This window comes from Aythya marila (assembly GCF_965140915.1).
Source record: "Aythya marila genome assembly, chromosome: 4".
Taxonomy (NCBI): Eukaryota; Metazoa; Chordata; class Aves; order Anseriformes; family Anatidae; genus Aythya; species Aythya marila.
Window position 1 is genome coordinate 34,153,321 of NC_139045.1, and position 17,799 is coordinate 34,171,119.

Consider the following 17,799-nt stretch of genomic DNA (forward strand, 5'->3'; position numbering starts at 1 on the left):
AGGAGTGGCTGGCAGGAAAAAGCAGAGCAAACGCTGTACTTCAGAATTACAAGGAACAAAAGCAACACTACTACATACTGGAGCAATCCCTACAATTTGGCAAAGCAATTCAAGATACTGAAAAGTTGTCTCATATGTAAAGACACTATTCTGCAGTCATTTGCAAGGAACCACACAGACCTTAGCCCCAACCCAAATACAGTTCCATATCCAAACAACATACCAGGACATAACACCATAACATCAATATTATTGGGCTTAAGACTGCCAGAGATAGAAAAATCTGCAAAAATTTTTCACCAGCCTTCTTGCTTGTCTACATCCTCCTACACTGCAGGCAAAGCTTCTGTCAGGAAATTAAAACAGCAAAGGCACGTTGTAGAGCTCTTAGCCCATGGTCGACACGCAGCCAACCTGACCCAGATTACACTAAAACCCTAAGCAGTCACAGATATGTGAACAAACACTCCCATCTACACAACCGAGTAACGAAACGTTCACATAAACACAAGTCTCCACCAGACTGCCTGCCTATGAATAAGAGGGCTGTAAATCTGTTACTGCATCCAGCCAAGAGACTGCATCCCAAATCCACCTAAACCTTGAAGCTGGTGCCACAGAGATCCTGGATCCAAATCTGGCCAGCTTCCCAATCTCACATGTCCTCCTGCACGTACTATTGTGTCTTCCATCGTGCTTTTTTTACTGTAACAGGTAAAAACCACCATGGTGCTTTTAGTCTTCACCCCAGCCACAACTTGTTGGGGTACCACCATTTTAAGCCCATTGATAATTATCTGTCGTTATCACGATAGCCTTCTTTAAGAGGTAGCTGCTGCCTCTAATTTCAAACTACAGAGCAAAGACTGCACAGTAAGAGCTTCCCCTGTTAAGTTATCAATATGAATGGCTTAGTGGTTAAAAAAGCAGCAAGCAACTTCAACTCTCAGCTCTTTCCTTGCTACACAAACAGCTTTTTAAAATGTTTATTGAAACTCACCAAAATTTCTCTTTGTTCTTCCAAATTTTTTAAAAAGTTTGAAAACTCATGAAGTGATGCATCTGTAATACAAAAACAGAAAAAAAGCTTAATCGTGTTACCAAGATGTCATGGCAAAACGTAGCCATTTATAGTCACTTCTTACCTACCTATATATCTTTCATCGTCTGTCTCTGCATCACCAATGAATTCAAATTTAAAGTCTCTCAGAGAATGTGCAAATTTTCTTTGGGCTGCTGAAAGGTCTGGAAAAAAAAAAAGAACAGATTGAAGGTTAGAGAATCATTTTAAGAAGGTTGGAAAATCCTCCTATCCCTGATCAACTTTTACAAGAAACTCTAACAGGTCTGCCTAAGAACATTACAAGATGCATCAAGTATTGCCTAAGCCTCTTCTGGTCTCATCTGGGAACTTGTCATACACATTTCCTTATACAAGGCCACACATTACAGAGCAGGTATGATCATGGGTACAGTATCAGATCTATTCTTATGCTTCTCTACACCACAATTAAGGCCACAGGCCATACAAACAGGTCTGTAACTACAGAAGTTTAAGCCACAACATGGAGTAAGTTGTGCCAGCAAAAGGATTCTCTGCTAACCTAAACTTGCTAACTCGTTTGCTAACACAAACACAGATACTAGGATTTCATACCTACTTCACATAGATAGCTCTGCTTGTGAAACTTTATATACATAAACCAAATTATGTATTACATACATAATCCAAATTTAGAAGAATTACTACACTGGAACTAGAAATTTTATGGACTTACAACTATGCCAAAAGTTGTAGGCACAGCATTAAACTTATTTTCATATTATATATTTTTAATATTATTAACACATTTTTCTCCACCCAATTTTATTTTATTGGTGTTGGACAATCTGGGGTCAGAGGGCTACATTCTACATCCCCCAGGAAGTAATCATATTCTATATTCAGCTACAACATCAGCTAAAGCCCTTGTTAAGATTTATAACACCGTGAATAAGCATTATACACTTCTCTGTTGTGCTGACGTGCAGTTTGGAAGTGTCACGGGTTCTGGAGGGAAGAAATTGCTCAATGGGGAAAAAAAAAAAAAAAAAAAAAAAAAAAAAGGATGTGTGTCTTGGTACACTCCTACTCAGTAGTAATGGTTTTACTCGCATTTTTGTTGTCAGCCAAGTTTAAGGACAATGTGAAATGTTTAGTTAATCTATAATCTTTTTCATATCACATGCAGTTCTAAAGGGCTAAGAACAACTCTTAGCACACTGGCTAAGCATTTTGTTCTTTAATATTAAACAGGAGCTAAAAGAACACAAGTGTGTTTTTTGTTTTGTTTTTTTTTTAAATGACTGTCAGGTCCTGCATGCAATGCATTGTATGTTGTATGTGTCAAGTTGAGTACAACTTGGTTGTACAATGCTGCACCATAAGTTCAATTCAATTACTTCAAAGATTGAATCACAAATACTCTACGAACAGCAAGACAACCTAAAATGAATGAAACGCTTTCTGATCCTTGTCATTCCACCTTCCCTTCTTCTCCCCCATTTCTCCTTAATCCTTTTCTCACCTACGGTATAACAGCTTCTTCCTTTCAAAGTCACACTGCCAGGTATTCGCCTCCCTTCTACAACTGCTCCTGAAGCCCGTACACGTACTTTTCAACCCGATAGCAGCAGGATGCTGCTCACTAGCTAAAGCTTCTTGAAGGAAGAAGGATAAACAACATAATTCCCATCAAAAAGGAAACACTGATATTTTAAATCAAAGGTCTTGTGGGCTAAAAGGCTGTTCCTAAAGCAGACAGAAAAGGAAAAATATTCTGCCAGCTGTGAAAGGATTAAAAGTTTAGAAAAATAAGTTTCTTAAACATCTAATGTTATGCTTATTTGTGAGCCAAGTCACAACACAAGGCTGAAAAGAGTTTATTTGTGGGAGAATGTGTCCAGCAACCCACACTCTCCCAAACCTATTTAATTTTCTTGAATCCGATAATCCCCTGCCAAAGCCCTGTCATATGAGAGCTAGCTCCATGCCGCAGGATGGAATTGTTTATTCTGCTTCCCCTTTTTAGAGGTGAAGTGCTCAAATAATGTCAAGCATGGTACGCATTAGGGCCAGCATGCCCACACACCACACCACCACACTCCCCAAAACCCCCTTCCCAGACTGCAAGGCTTCCAAAACACTGCAGCGGGCTCCAGGCTCTGCCAAGCCTTACCAGCGTGGTGTGAGACCATCTCCTACGCGGCTGTGCATCCCAAAGGCCACCTCTCTGTTGACAGGGACAGCAGACAGAACCTGTGCCCGCACCCTGATGCTTTCAGGGGAAAAGCCAACATCCGGGATCAAGTCACTGAGCTTTACCAAACCTGCTAAGGGACTGGAAATTCCTACAGCAGGGTTGGAGGCAGTAACCTTTTAACACAGCAAAGCTAAGTTTGCAGAGTTCCTGTATTAAAGTCATGAAAATGTGTTACATTCTTGCAATATCCTTCCACATATGATCTCTGTGAAATGTTTGAGAACTGTTCCATACAACTTTGGGAAGTATCTGAGTGTGGGTGGAAGCTGGGGGTTTGGGACACAGGAAGATGACCTGATGGGGTCAGAAAAGCCACAGTTACTGATCTCTTGAAACAACATTAAGAAAAGACAATGAAAGAGGAAGAGACTTTGACAGATTTTAAGAAATTACCACTTCTGATAACGATGAGAATTACTGAAGCAAAGTAAAAACCAATCACGTGTTGCAAGTCATAACTGGGAAGAAGCAAACCTCCTGACTGGGGAAGGACAACTCAGCCATTCGGTTCAGACCGAATGAATGGCAACAGCCAGAGTCCCAACTGCTGCCAGAATAAAGAGATATTTAATCCTGCTTAGTCTGCATGCGTTAACTGCAAGATCCATCACCCAATGTTTTATATATCATCCATCAATTTTCTTTCATCTTGGCTAACCTTACCCTTAAGTCCACATTCTGTTTTCATTCCCTATGCCAAAATAGGGCAGGGAATAACCCAAAACTGGTTTAGCACTTTGCTGGGCGGAACCACTGGTGCCTAGCTATTCACAGGTATGGAAGTCTCTGCTCTAACTCTTGGTAAAGTAAAAGCAACAAAACTGAGCATCAAGTAAAAATAGAGGCAGTATTTGAGTACGGGCAGAATGAGAAAATGGAACTTGTTTTGCAACAGTGCAGGAAAAATAACAAGGATGACAGCTAGACTCAAAAGGAAAACAACCTCGTCCTGGATTTCCTTACCATTTAACAAACCATGGCCCAGGAGAGACACCTGAGACCATCTGTAGTCCAAACTTCATTGTGGGGCAAAAAGCAAGAAACTGCTCCACCCTTTACCCTTATAACTTCCCCATATTCTACAGTACATACATAACAGTGCACAAGTATTCGTGAAACCACAAAGAAACAAAACAAGCTACATGCTGATACCAATTTAAGTACTATACCCTCTTACTACTGCATTATGATTTAAACGCTGAATATTGCTCCTTAATTTAGAAGTTTCACGAATGCATCTCAGCTCTCTTGTTAGCAGACTTTTACTGCAGCAAAACTGTTCACTTGACTCTCACAGAAGCACCCGGTATTGTTCCACATCAGCATCAGAGGTTGCAAGACCAGTATGTGCTATGAAACAATGCAAACATAGATGGATTCCAGCTACATACAAAAGAGTAACACAGTACGTGAGTGAAACACACATCAAATAGCACAGCCATTTATGCAGCTTATCAGGATAACACTGGTCTACCAAGGGGAAAAAATATACACAGTAGGAACTTAGGAGGCCAGAAAGCAATTATTTTATTCCTTTTAGTTTCCTTATTGAACACAGTAACACCAAACTGAGAGGTATTGCAAGTGGTAAAAGGGCTGTTGGATGTTGAACGCTGTTGCTAATGGTCCAAAGGGAAGAACAGGGCATTCAAGATCAAACAGCATTTAAATATCAACCAAACACTAACGCTATTTCCTGAGTAACATGTAATCCTGGCAAACTCATGTGGCAGACTCACCTTAAAAAAAAAATAATCTGTTGAATGTTCTGAAGGAAAGAAACTGAAGAAAGAAAAAGATTTATTTTCAAAGGCAGAAGGAAAGAAGGGGACACAGGGGCTTTTAATTTTCCCTGTTATTGTCCTTATCCATTGCATTCTTTTCATGCTTAAATACAACTACTTAAAAATACACCAGAAGGGCCAAAAAAGCTTCCAGCTCTCTCCCTCTTCTTTGGAGTGCTTTTGCACCAGGCTCCCACACCAACACTGTGCCAAACATCCTGCACCGTACATGCTGCCGGTGCCCCACACTCTTATTTTTCCATTTGGTTCTGGAGGAAAATATCTTTGTTTCTTATCAGAGCTGAGGCAAGCCAGTGTGACAACACGAGTTGCTAGGCACTGGGCAGCCCTCACTTACAGCACCAGACTCCAATCACCCCACTTGCTCCTAGGTAAATACTGTATTAACCATCTAGCCTAAAGCTGTTGCTCAGAGTGAGACAGTAAAACTATTTCCTAGGGTATCCTAGGCTTCTGTACGGCAGAAGTTATCTTCAACAGCCCTTTTTATTAATGTTTTCTACAGTAAAACACAGATTTTTACCTCCAGCTTCACTTTTAAAGGATCACTACAATTCTTTAAGAACTGGAATTACATCTCCTTTCCTCCTCTCTAACTACAAATCTTCTTTACGCTAACAGAAATCCTCCAGCAATGACAGGTTTACAGCCGCTTTGTTTAACACGGGTTCAGATTGCTCTGCTCTCTTTCACTAACACTCTCCTTGAGAGCTAAAAGGTTCGCAGATACCTAAGATTCACCTACCAAGCTTGTCTTCAACATTAAAGATTAATATTAAACTTCTCGACTGTCCTCTGCTACTAGCTTCCTCACAGTGGCTGAGATCAGGCAAGCTACACACGCTCTTGAGATGGGCAAGGGCAAGCAAAGAGCCAGGCTTCTCCAAAGACGTCAGCAGCAAATGAAGCAGCTTCAGTAGAAGAGAGCACTTGACGTAGTTTGTCCAAGAGCTGCCAGATGAACTTTTGTGACGTTTTGTACAAACCGAGTGCCATCTCAGTGGTGGATGGGGCTCTGTTTCTCTTCTGTGTCCCCTTTAACAGTGAACAAGGGATCTAGTACAATCCACAACAATGAGAACATGAACAGGATTTAGTTATTACCTTAGTAAGATGGGTAAACAAGATTTACTTATCAACTTAGCAGATGCAAGCTGTAACAGATTAAGAGCAGTAACATGTTCCAACTCCCTGAAACTAAATAAACTTTTTGTTATTCATTTTTATCCAAGTATATTGAAAGAATCACCAAAACAGAATAAAATTACGATAAAGCTAAAATACAAGGTTATTGATTCCCCTCCAAAAGACAGAAGGGAAATCAAGTTCAAGAACAAAAAGTTCTCTGGAGTCAAGGTTTAGCAATGTCACAGTACCTGTGAGTTTCTGAAAGCTTAGCAAATTCAGGTGTGACGATAAGCAATCAACTGATTACTGACTTGCCAAGTAGCTTATTTTTTTTTTTTTTTTTTCCCCACAGCACAATACAGTGTGAGAATTTTGGGGCCATCCCACACCTTTAAAACAAATAAGAAAAGCCACAACCCCTCCTCACTTCAGTTTAATGCAATTAGTGACACAGCATTCTTCTGCTGTTGGCCCAGCGAAGCCATCTTTCCAGCCACAGCCCCTAAGCACTCAGCAGTCAATAGCTTCACACTCTGCATTGACATGCTCAGGCCTGAGACCAACCTACCAGCGCCACACTCAATAAAAAACATCTTTCAACTGACATCTTCCCCCATTAAAACAAGCAGCCCTTGGCAGTCCCGCTGGAATCACACCAATGCCACCACCTTTCATCTCCTGTTCCCCTGTTGCAACCTCCTCCAAGTTCTCCGTGCAGTTCTACCAGCAACATCTACTACAAAAAGAAAGCTAGAGAGGATTAAAAAAAAAAAAAAAAAAAAAATGCTGTCTACTGCAAACAGCAAGGTAATTTAACAAGTTTTCAGGAGAAAAATTAAATAGTTCCCTACTGGTCTCCAAAGAACATAAAGAGTGATTACACCAACGTCATGACATGTTTATTATTTACCAGACGTCTTCAAATTTGGTGTCAGGACAAAGTTACTCTACATCAAGTTTAAAAGCACACATACACACACAAGGGGAGGTTTAATTTTTCAAAATGTAACTAAAGAGAGGAAGAGGTAACAAAAAGCAACATAATTTTAGAAAAAGTCTTACAAATCTTAACACTAATGAGTTTATGTTTCAAAAAAAATCTTTCCATAAACTTTGTATTTTAGCAAACTGAGAGAAGGAAACTGCAAGATTAAAACAAAAAACAATCAACCTTAAAGTAACTTACATGAAAATATACAAGAACAACGACTTTAGGCATCTTATCTCTAATGGAATTTTCTTTTCAACTCATCACAGACAGCAATTCATGTTGTCCTTCTGTTACCCTAAAAATCCAAATTATTTCATGACTCTCCCAACTACTGGCAATGAGAAAGGACAGGAGCCAAAAAAAGAAAAGCCTGCTTTTATTGTCCAAAGTAAGAGAAATAGAGAAAACTGGATACTGGGAAAATAAATATTCCTTACAACAATGCCTCTGTTAGGAACTGACTGGCCTGCAATGTTTGTTCCCTGGTACTTGACATTCTCTATTAGCAGCTTTAGCCCATGTTGGGATGATTATTTGTGGTGTAATTATGCTACAAGTAAACACAGGCTATTTAGGCAGATGGTTTCACTAACTGAACATAACTTCTCGTATCTGAACTAACCACAACTGAGCAGCATGACAGACCCATTGTAGCCTTCTCCCCACTTCATAAGAGAGAGAACCACCCAGTTTTTGCAAGATTTCAATTTATTAGCTTACTGTTTTATGATTTTCCTTCTTTCAAGTCCATAATCCCATACTTTAAGTGTCATTACTCTCCACATTAATTAAAACAGACTTGTTAACAAAGCTTTCAGATTTAGTATATTCCTATTATTACAGGCATACAAGATGTTTTAGACTGCATAATCTCAAACCATCGTGTTCTCCTAAAGGAAGTACACAGCATAACCTTCAACAGTGAAAACAGACTACACTCACTTCTCTCCTTTCTTCCCTCACAAGCACCAGGGTACAACCTCCAGATTCCTCTACATCAAGAAACAAACAATTACCTTGTTAATTGCCATATGCACAATATCACAAAGTAACATCTGGCATGAGTAGGAACAAACTGCCAAATCATCTCTCCATGTCACTCCACTGCACCACACCTTCCTGGGCTCTGGTTATTTGCCTTTTTTTTTTTTTTTTTTTTTTAAATCTGGATCTTTGAATTCAAAAAGCCAGTCCTACTCCACCCTGCCAAGTGCATTTTCCTCTTTTGTGTCAAAGGTGTTCGGCACAACAGCATGCTCAGATGTTCACTCTCCTAGGGCACCTCCAGCAGCCCTCACAAAAGCACACCCCTCTGCCAGCTCAGATGGTGACTAAATTTTTCATCTCTGCTCTTCAGGAGCACAGCCAAAGTTACAATTCATGACAGAGAAAGGTAAGCTGTGTCCCTAGCACTACAACCCTCCCAATAAATCCATTTCAGGATGGAGAAATATTCCAGCAAGCACCCCAACAGAAGACCTGCATCCTAAAGACTGTTTGTTTCACAAACCTTTCATATCCCCAACTCAAGCTACTGACATCTCAAGGACAATTTGCAAACAAGCAAGGATGTTCAGCAGCAAGCAAATGAGAAGACCATACTGTTTAAGGATGAAGGATTGGGCTAGGTAACTGAGAACGTTCTCCTCAGCTGCGAAACTCTGTAAAAGAAATAAAGTAGTTACAGTCTAAGAATTGTTTATTGTACAGATACTTATCCAACATCAGCATTTTGAATGTTTTAATTCTGGAGAATAGCTTTCTTTCCCGGACTTATTTTCCAAACAATAACTGTAATGTTTATGTAACAAAATATTTTGCTGAAGTATTATTTTGATTGCCAAAGAAAAGACCAGTTCATTTTAGGTGGACACTTGGTTTTGCCACTGTATTCTTTAACTTATCAAAGCGTACGTGATGCTGTCTCACAACAACAAAAATCAAATATATACACTGAATACTGGACCCCTCTCTGATCTTCTTAAATGAAATGCTCTCTGAATTCAGAGCACTTCACTTTACAAAATCCAAATAACCAACAGGGCACATTTATTTGATTTCTTCAGTCATCAGACTTCACTCGTGGCAGTAAGGTAAAGTTAGCACAGCAGAAAGCCTTGATCCATCAGTGGAGGACACAGATTTCCCCCTCCCAAGAAAAAGAGACTGACTGCATTATTTGGTAGTACGAGATGGCTTGTGCTCTCTTAAGACAAGAGGCTGAATCTTGATGTGGCCAAGAAAGTTGCAGGGGGAGCACAGCCCAGCCTGAGAGAAGGTCACAGCAAGCATACCAGCTTGCAGGTGTCCCATGTGCCTCATCTGCTGCTGAGCATCAACATCACCCTAGAGTGTTCATGTCCAAGAACAAGTTCCAGCAAGACTGGGATTTTTTTCCTTCCCAACAGCAAGGGGGAAAAAACTGAAAAAATTAAAACTAACAAAAAACACCTGCACACAAAAAAAACACGAGTACATTTTGGAAAATATGTGACAATTTAGTACACTGCTACACAGAAAACTTAAAACCCAATTTTAGAAGGCAGAGGTTAAGAATTCTGGCCAGATTTGCATCAAATTTCCTTCACTGAGGTACAGACTTTTTCTTCCACCCTGGTCAAGCCTGGGTAAACCTTCAGCGTCAAGGAGGATAGGATGAGCTCAGCAGACTCCTGAAGAGGGAACAGTTCAAGAATAACTTTGATGTAGCTAGACACAAATGAAACGAATCCAAATTTTTGACTGAGAAACAGCTGGCAGCAACTGTGGTGCAGAGGACAGCCTGTACTTATTATGTCATATATAGTTTCCAGAAAAAGCACTGAAGAGCAAAAAAAAACAGATAGCTAAACTAGATGCCCAAATAAAAAAGGATTTTACTCTGTACTGTTCCAGAACTGTCAATTGAGAATTTTAAGCATAAAGCATCATAATGTTTTTGTGTAAAAAAAGAAGTTTTCCTTATATATCCATATCTGATAGGAGCTGTATCTGGCTGGACCCTAGTGAAACCAAAGCTCCTAATTAGGTCAGACAAAAGCCATGTACATACGTGCAGCATGCTCCAGCACCTGTATACTTGACACAAGATTCTTCTAAAGAAGTAACAGCTGAAAACATTGAAATGCCTGAAATATGAAGGTAAAGGATAATCCTTCCACTCCCCTTTACTGCTCACTGTCACTCTTACTTAAGTTGCTTCTAGAGGAAGCTCCAGCATCATTTCACCAGACAGTTTCTCTGATTATTCCAGTTTATTTGCCTGGGAAGAAGAATAAAGTTATTGCTCATGCCATCAATAACCAGTAACAAAGCTTGCCAGGAAGTATTTAAGTATTCAACTATGTAGTATGGTATATGCCAAAAGAAAAACTTGACTCATCTCTGTTCTGGATAGTTGTGCAATATTTGAACTCTAAATGTAACAAAATCCCTTAATCCTTCTGTCAGTTTTGGATTATGAACTTTACACACATCCAATGAATCAGTTACAGAATATTATTATATATGTAAAGGAGAGACAACTTAACTCCGAAGAGGAAAAAACACTTGACCTTAAAGTTACTGGCACACAAGCATGTGAAAGCCTCGCTGCTTTGGGATTTCAGTATACTTTTTCAAACTGAGATCCCCATCAGGATATCAGCAACAACTGGTTCCTAAATAAAAGATTGCTAAATAATCAAAAAGAAAAAAGAACAAAAGCAATTTGGGATAGCTAGTAGCAACAACCATAGCCCGCTGAGAAGCACAAGATTAAAAAAAAAACACACACTCCTGCACAGCTGCACCAACACATCCTATAAGCAAGGAAATCCATTTGTTTAGTCTTCTAATGTAACTTTCATATTTCTGTTTTCAAACAAAAGGACAACTCTCAATAGATCATGCAGTAAAAACCTTTATAGATTACTTACATCCATGTTTTGACAAATATTAACTTGTTTGGTAAACAAGTTATTTTTGTTCCTAAATAAGCATAATGTGTATAAGAGTGAAATTACTACATAACTTTTTTGATTTGTGTATAACCGTTTCAGCCTCACTGCTAAATGCTCTGTATTTCTGACGTAAGGTGTTTTCAAGAGAGATAAGATAACACAGTTTCTTGTGTAAAGTCAAGCAATGCTGTGAAAGGCAATGTGCAACCTGCCTGAGAAACTACCACGTATTTCCTGAACTAGAAGCGATTATTCTCACCACTTTGATGAAATGAGAAACGCTTTGCATAACAGAATATGAACAGGAGTACAGAAGTCAGTTGTTCTTGCTTAGTGTTTCACTGATGGAAGCTGAGGGAAAAAAAGAGCTAGCATTTCCAGAAGGGGAAAAAAAAAAAAAAAAAAAAAAAAAAAAACTGCTTTTTATATTGTTTGAATAAAATGTTTGGATTTGTAATGTTTTTGTTACCATTTCTGGGGCTGGCACATTACTATGCTCCAGACAATTTGTTTGTAAAAGAAGAGGTATTGATTTTTGCTTTGTGTCCTTCCCTGGAACCACAACCCATGGTTTATATTCAAGTACTGTCCCCAGCTATTATCAGCCTTCGGATCTACAACTTTACTTTGTGAGTCTGGACACCTTCAGCACAGTCAGAACTTTAAATGTATGCATTAGAGCAAGTGACAAGTGGAAAAGAAAAATAGCAGAGAACTGAAACTGTTCTATGACTATCCACAAACGTCAAATTAAAAATCTAAGCATGAATTTCCTCCTCTAAAACAAAAGGAGGTGGAAAAAATGCATTCTAACAGCCCAATAACTCATACGAAGAACTGTTTAGGCAGAAACAATCTATTTTACATGTATAATATTCACAGAAGAGCTTCAAATTTCAAGGATGCTATCAGAAATTATTATAATAAGAGATAAAATATGCAACAATCTGAATGAAAAGCTTCACCTTTCACCAGTGAATATACTGTATCTGTGGAATACAGGAAGGAAGTTATGCATAGCATGCATACACACCATTGTTTGATGGAGCAAAAGCCAAAATCACTTAAAATTAGTTTAAAAGAAGAAAGAAGGCATGTCACAACATCTGTAACATTTGATCAATGCTATTCTGCAGGAAAACTGCCAACAAATCTACCAGAAAAAATGCTAGTTAGAAAGTCAACCAAGACCACAAGACACTTAAGGGTTATCCTTCAGAGGCAGAAGAGAGACCTCGAGTTCAACAACTGTCAAAAATTCTTAAACCCAACACGGTGCTAAGAACAAACAGGAAACTCATCAGCAACACTTCCTAGCATCGCATCCTCAACAGTGTATAACAAGTCCCTTTACAGGGTAACTGTGGCGTGCTGGGGAAGTGGCCTCCACGAGGAAATGTCACCTTACCTCCAGCTCCGTTTGGTACCCGGCATAAAGCTTAGCATCTCTGACCCCACTGAAGGGGAAAAAGGGAAAACATAAGAAATTATACTTTATCTATCAAAACTCATCACATGAAACATATGCTGAAATTATTAAAAGATTATTGCTCCTCTGTACTGCAGAATTATAAATATATGCTTCAGTGCTTCAACATTTATTTTGGTAATCAAGGAAACAGTGAAATACCCCACTGGTAAAGCATTTAGTGTAGAAGCAGGCTGAGGTCTGGTGATGACAACCAGGAGAATTCACCATTCCTTCTGACATCTTAGGAAAATCCACAAGATGTATTATCCAACTGTGCTCAGAAGGCTCCGGGGTTAAAAGGCTGGCCTGTCTGGCTGCAGGCTGACCGCCGGACACTCACCCGCGTCACACGCTAATTATTCAGCTCGAGACTCTAGGATAAACTCCGCATGTCTGTCATTCTGCACTTCAGCTGTACTGCCTTTACAGCTCGAGCTTTAGCACTCGCTGGTACAAACTGTGCTGGCGGCTCAGAAAACTTTAAATATGCATGCCTTTTAAATCAGATTGTTCATACGCCAAGCTTAGAAGCGAGCAGAAAACAAGCAAGATGATGGAGAAAGGCAAGTAATTAACTAACAAGCCCTGACACCAAATGAATGAGCAATTTGGAAGAAAAGGACAAAATGTGAATTATGATGACAACTGGGGGGTATAATTGCCTAAGCACGTCTAAATTTTACCAAGCTAATAGGAAAGACTGGGTTGTCATCTTCTGTCTGTCCCACCCATTGTTCTCCACGCATTATTAAAAGAAAAGAAAATATTCAAAAGCAGTCAATTTATGCAAATGCCACATTTTACCTAAGTTTATTTATCTATAGTGCAAAGTCATCAAGAAAGCAATTTTTTGACAGATATTTCAGTTTAAAACAGCTCTTCCGTGAACTGACAAAAATAATAACCAGATTTGAACAATTCATTTTCTGTGGGTCCCACTAAAGGGACAGTGCTTTAATACTCTGAAATCTATGATGTGAGATGAATGTGCAGTGCTTCAGTCTCACTTGACCAGCCTGTACCTTTTAAAACAATAACATAGGTGATAAGCCTGCTACGTGGAAACTACTCATTTCTGCAGAGACAGAAGACCATAGGTAGTTAAGAAAAAATATGCACATAGGTTTGGTTTGTTGTTGTTGGCTGTTTGTGGTTTTTTTTTTTTCCTAAAACCCTTTTTCAGTGTACCATGAACCTTAAGAAAAATAAGCACTTCATTTTTTGAAAGTATACTCATTTTGAGTCACTGAATCTCAAGTCTCTAGAGGAAAAATGGTTAGCAGGATAAACTGACTGTTCGCAGGGAACTTAAAATCCAGAAGTCTCACTACACCAGCAGTAAGATCCTGGGGTTCAAGAGAGAGAGAGAACCTTAACGCAGCAAAGCCACATTTAAGACATACTTCAGTGAACTGAATCACAACACACATGCTGTGACACTCCTGTTATTGCATGCTTCTGTAACAATCTATAGGTTCTCTATAGTTTAGGGAAATTTATTTTTGCTGTTATCTTCTAAGGAGAGAAAATAAAGATAAGGGGGAACACCACTTAAACTATGAGCTAGCCTGGCTAGTAGAATTATGGAATGGTTTCAACTGGAGGGGACCTTAAAGAAAATGCAATTCCAACCCCACGGGCAGATGAAATCATAGTAGATGGAACCACCTTTTTTAATAATAATAATAAAAAAAGACCTCTAATTAACACAAATAACAAGAATGGTGATCAAGGCAGAATGCTACATAAATCTTCCTGAAAACATGTATACATAAGTCTTCCTGAAAACATGAACAAGTACATATAGACGACTGGTTAATGTTTCTACAGAGCTCCTTTAAACATTAAAAGAATCAACGTGAAAAAGAATCTAATCTTGGGGCTGGGGGGGAAGGGGAGGGAAACAGTTCTCTCCTTGCTGTTCGATTTTGTCTTTTAAATAAAAAAAAAAAAGACACAACAAATCTGTGACTTTGAGAAATCAAGGAGTGTCGCAAAGACTTTGTTACATAGATGTGACTGCAACAGCAGCAAAACCATTAACAAATTCTTACCAAAGTTCCTTATCAAAACACTGAAATTAACTATGAAATAACAGTAACTTGAACAGGGAGGAAAAACCCTAAAATTAACCTAGATAATAAAGTTAACCACCATGTTTCAACAGATATGGGAGTGGTGTAGTTATTTGACAATGTAAGGTACCTATTTCAGTTTTCCTAAGTCAGACCTTTCAATCTGACTCCTCCAGTAGCAGTGTGTTCCTTCCCACACTCAAGAAAAAAAAAAAAAAAAAAGAAAACCCACAAGTCAAGCCAGGATGAAAGAGGCACTTCCTTCACACTTGCTATATAATCAAAGTCACAAGCTGAAAGCAAAAGCGTGAAAGGCTGCCTGCCACTGCAGTGGTTACTCAGCTAGGCCAGGACACAGGACAGCATGAATTCTGGCTACGAAACACTCATCTCCCCCTTCATTAAGTGCTTAAGCTGCAATATCATTAAGATAGAGAAGTTAAGTGCTTAAGATGCGATATCAAAAGCTGCTTTTCAGGTAGAAAACACATTTCTTGTCCTAGCTGATTAAAATAATGGTATTCTCCTGCTGTCTGCTCTCAGAAAGAAAAGGCACTCTGTCACGGTAGAAAGCAGTACCACCAGAACAGCTTGAGCAAGTTCTGCAGCACGAGACAGCAAGCGGAAAGGCAGGCATAAATGCATTCCCCGCCGAGTTTGGTCTCCTGTCTCCCCACCAACAAAGCCCAATCTTGCTCGGCAGCCAACAGCTACCACAGTGACCATCTGGGACACAGAGCGCATTTAATCCCATCCCGCCTTGCCAGACGTAGCCGTGATCTGAACATCCCAGTTTTAAATACACACACACACGTGCATGGTATGCCCAGAGAAGTTGTGGATGCCCCACCCATCCCTGGAGGTTCAAGGCCAGGCTGGATAGAGTATCCTTGATCTAGCCACAGGTTGGCGTGGCCTCCGTTTTTTCAACTGACCAAGCAGGCTCCTGGAATCTGCTTACTTCTCATGGGCAGTTCTGGATGGCTAACTGGAAAATGCCTGAAGAGCATCTTTCAGCTTTGGGAGCAGCTGGCACCTTCAGCAGCACGCTTCCAGGCCCTTGGACCACCACTGCCGGGTGCTGTCACGTTGAGCTCCATCCCGCAGCAGCACCACGAGGCTCCCAGCAAGCATCTTCTCCAGTCAAAACCAACCCTAGTTCGGAGGGTGCTGCCAAGAAGTTAGCTATCCCACGGCCAGCTTTTGGAAAGCTGCCAGGAGTTTTCTATATTAAAAAAAAAAAAAAAGGATGCCAGACAAATCACATATGCTTTCATTTGCTCAAACCTTGTTTCAGATAACTCACAGCTCGTTTGTCACAAAAGGCAATAGGATCAGGAGTCAGGAACCCCAATTTTGTCTCTAGTTTCTGACGCACTGTTAGCATAGTCCCAGCACTACAAAGTATCTATAAAATGTCCATTAAATAGAGACTAAAACAAAGAAGCTAACGTCATTCAATCTACCATGTGTGGATGTAAGGCAACAAAACAGGGAAAACCCTGAAGTGTTCAGTGAATCTGCTTGCTAGGGACAGCTGGAAAGCACGTCTTGATTTCAGTACAAAGCAGGAGCTTCTGACCTCCTCCTAGAGATGTCAGAGCAGTCTCTAGCACCAGCAGGCTGCAAGGACATGAAGCGGTGCACACACAGGACCACCTAACGTGCTGCATTGGTATTAGCAACCACCCTACTAGGTCACAGCATTTCAAGTGGCATTATTGCTTTAGAGAGCAGCAATACATTTTTTTTATGATACAAACTATCAATTTTACCATTCTGCAATATTTGTCCACACTAATTCTGTTGATTTCAGTAGCATTATCTGGGCACTAAAAACCATAGCGCCAGTTCTGAAAATTAAGTGCAAGCTTTCCCACACAACACTAAGTACACTTTGTATTTTACGTTTCTTATTTTCAAGTAGTTTGGAAACAATAAGGATGGCTGACACACTCAAGATTTTTCATTCATTTCTTAATCCATTTGCTAGTCATTTCTGTCAGATGGGTAAATTGTGAAAGAATGACAACCAACTCTGAAAAAAACACAGAAAACAAGATGTTGGGTCTCAGCTTCATGCTTTTTCTTCTGCTCTTCCCAAGCAGACGTTCTCAAATGTTGCAAGAAGTAGTGAAAGATCAGAAAGCGTAAAAACCGCATATTGATTTTGTTATCTAGTCCCAGTTAGCACTGAAAAATTAAAGTTCAAACATATATATAACAAATGATTTGTACAGCAAGTTCCCCAATACATTTCTTCCTTCATTTAATGTTTCTTCTTGATTCTAGATTTTATACCTTTTTTTTTCCCCGAAGCAGGGGAAAAGAAATGTCACGTTAACACATCAGCTGTGATACTCAAAAAAAAATTTGAATTCTTAAGCAGCATTAGGCTTTGCAAACTTTAGTCAAACTCAAGAACTGCTATTTTCGACTTTGCCCATTTAAGCCAGCACTTTTGCATGACTTGCAAGAATGAGATGCAAAAAAAAAAAAAAAAAAAAAAAAAAAAGACAAACCTTCAAACATCACAATGAAAAGCACCGGTGTAAGGTTTAGGCTGTTCCAACCTGATCCACGTTGTTCTGAACACATCCAATACAAGACAGCACAAAGACTCACAGCACCTCTGCTGTTCCTACACGCTTTGCTGGGGAAGACTTGCAGGCAGGCAGAAGAGAATCTCTTCTATCTGGACAGGAGAGCAGACCGGGGAGGGCAACAAGGGGCAGATCAAGCAGCTCAGTGCAGCTCAGCAGCACAGGCCAGGCTTCTATTAGAGCTATGGAAGATTTGTACTAACTCTTACTAATATCACAGTAATATGGGGTTACCTGCTTTAAAAAAAAAGTAATACTAATGATACTAATAATTGCAACATCACAGATGGTAGTGTAATTTCTCACTGTCCTGCACAGATAAATGCCACACTTGCATGAAAATCCCAGGCACTATCAGAGACAGAAGGTACGAAAAGAACATTAAGCCCTTAATGATGATTAGCTCCAGCAACTAAGGCTGCTTTAGGTTTGAATTGGTGCTTTCGGTCAGGATTCACCCTGCAGATACAGCTTTAGAGCTGC

The 17,799-nt window shown here is 39.7% G+C and overlaps 1 protein-coding gene across 1 annotated transcript in view; it reads right to left on the bottom strand.

Moving 5' to 3' along the window:
- ARHGAP10 (Rho GTPase activating protein 10) overlaps positions 1–17,799 on the bottom strand; it is a 149,795-nt gene that overhangs the window by 109,077 nt on the left and 22,919 nt on the right. The window contains exons 2-3 of the mRNA XM_082759449.1: positions 1,150–1,245; positions 1,001–1,062 (exon numbers count right to left, since the gene is read on the bottom strand). Of these exons, the coding sequence (XP_082615575.1) occupies positions 1,001–1,062; positions 1,150–1,245 (158 nt within the window). The remainder of the gene's footprint in view (positions 1–1,000; positions 1,063–1,149; positions 1,246–17,799) is intronic.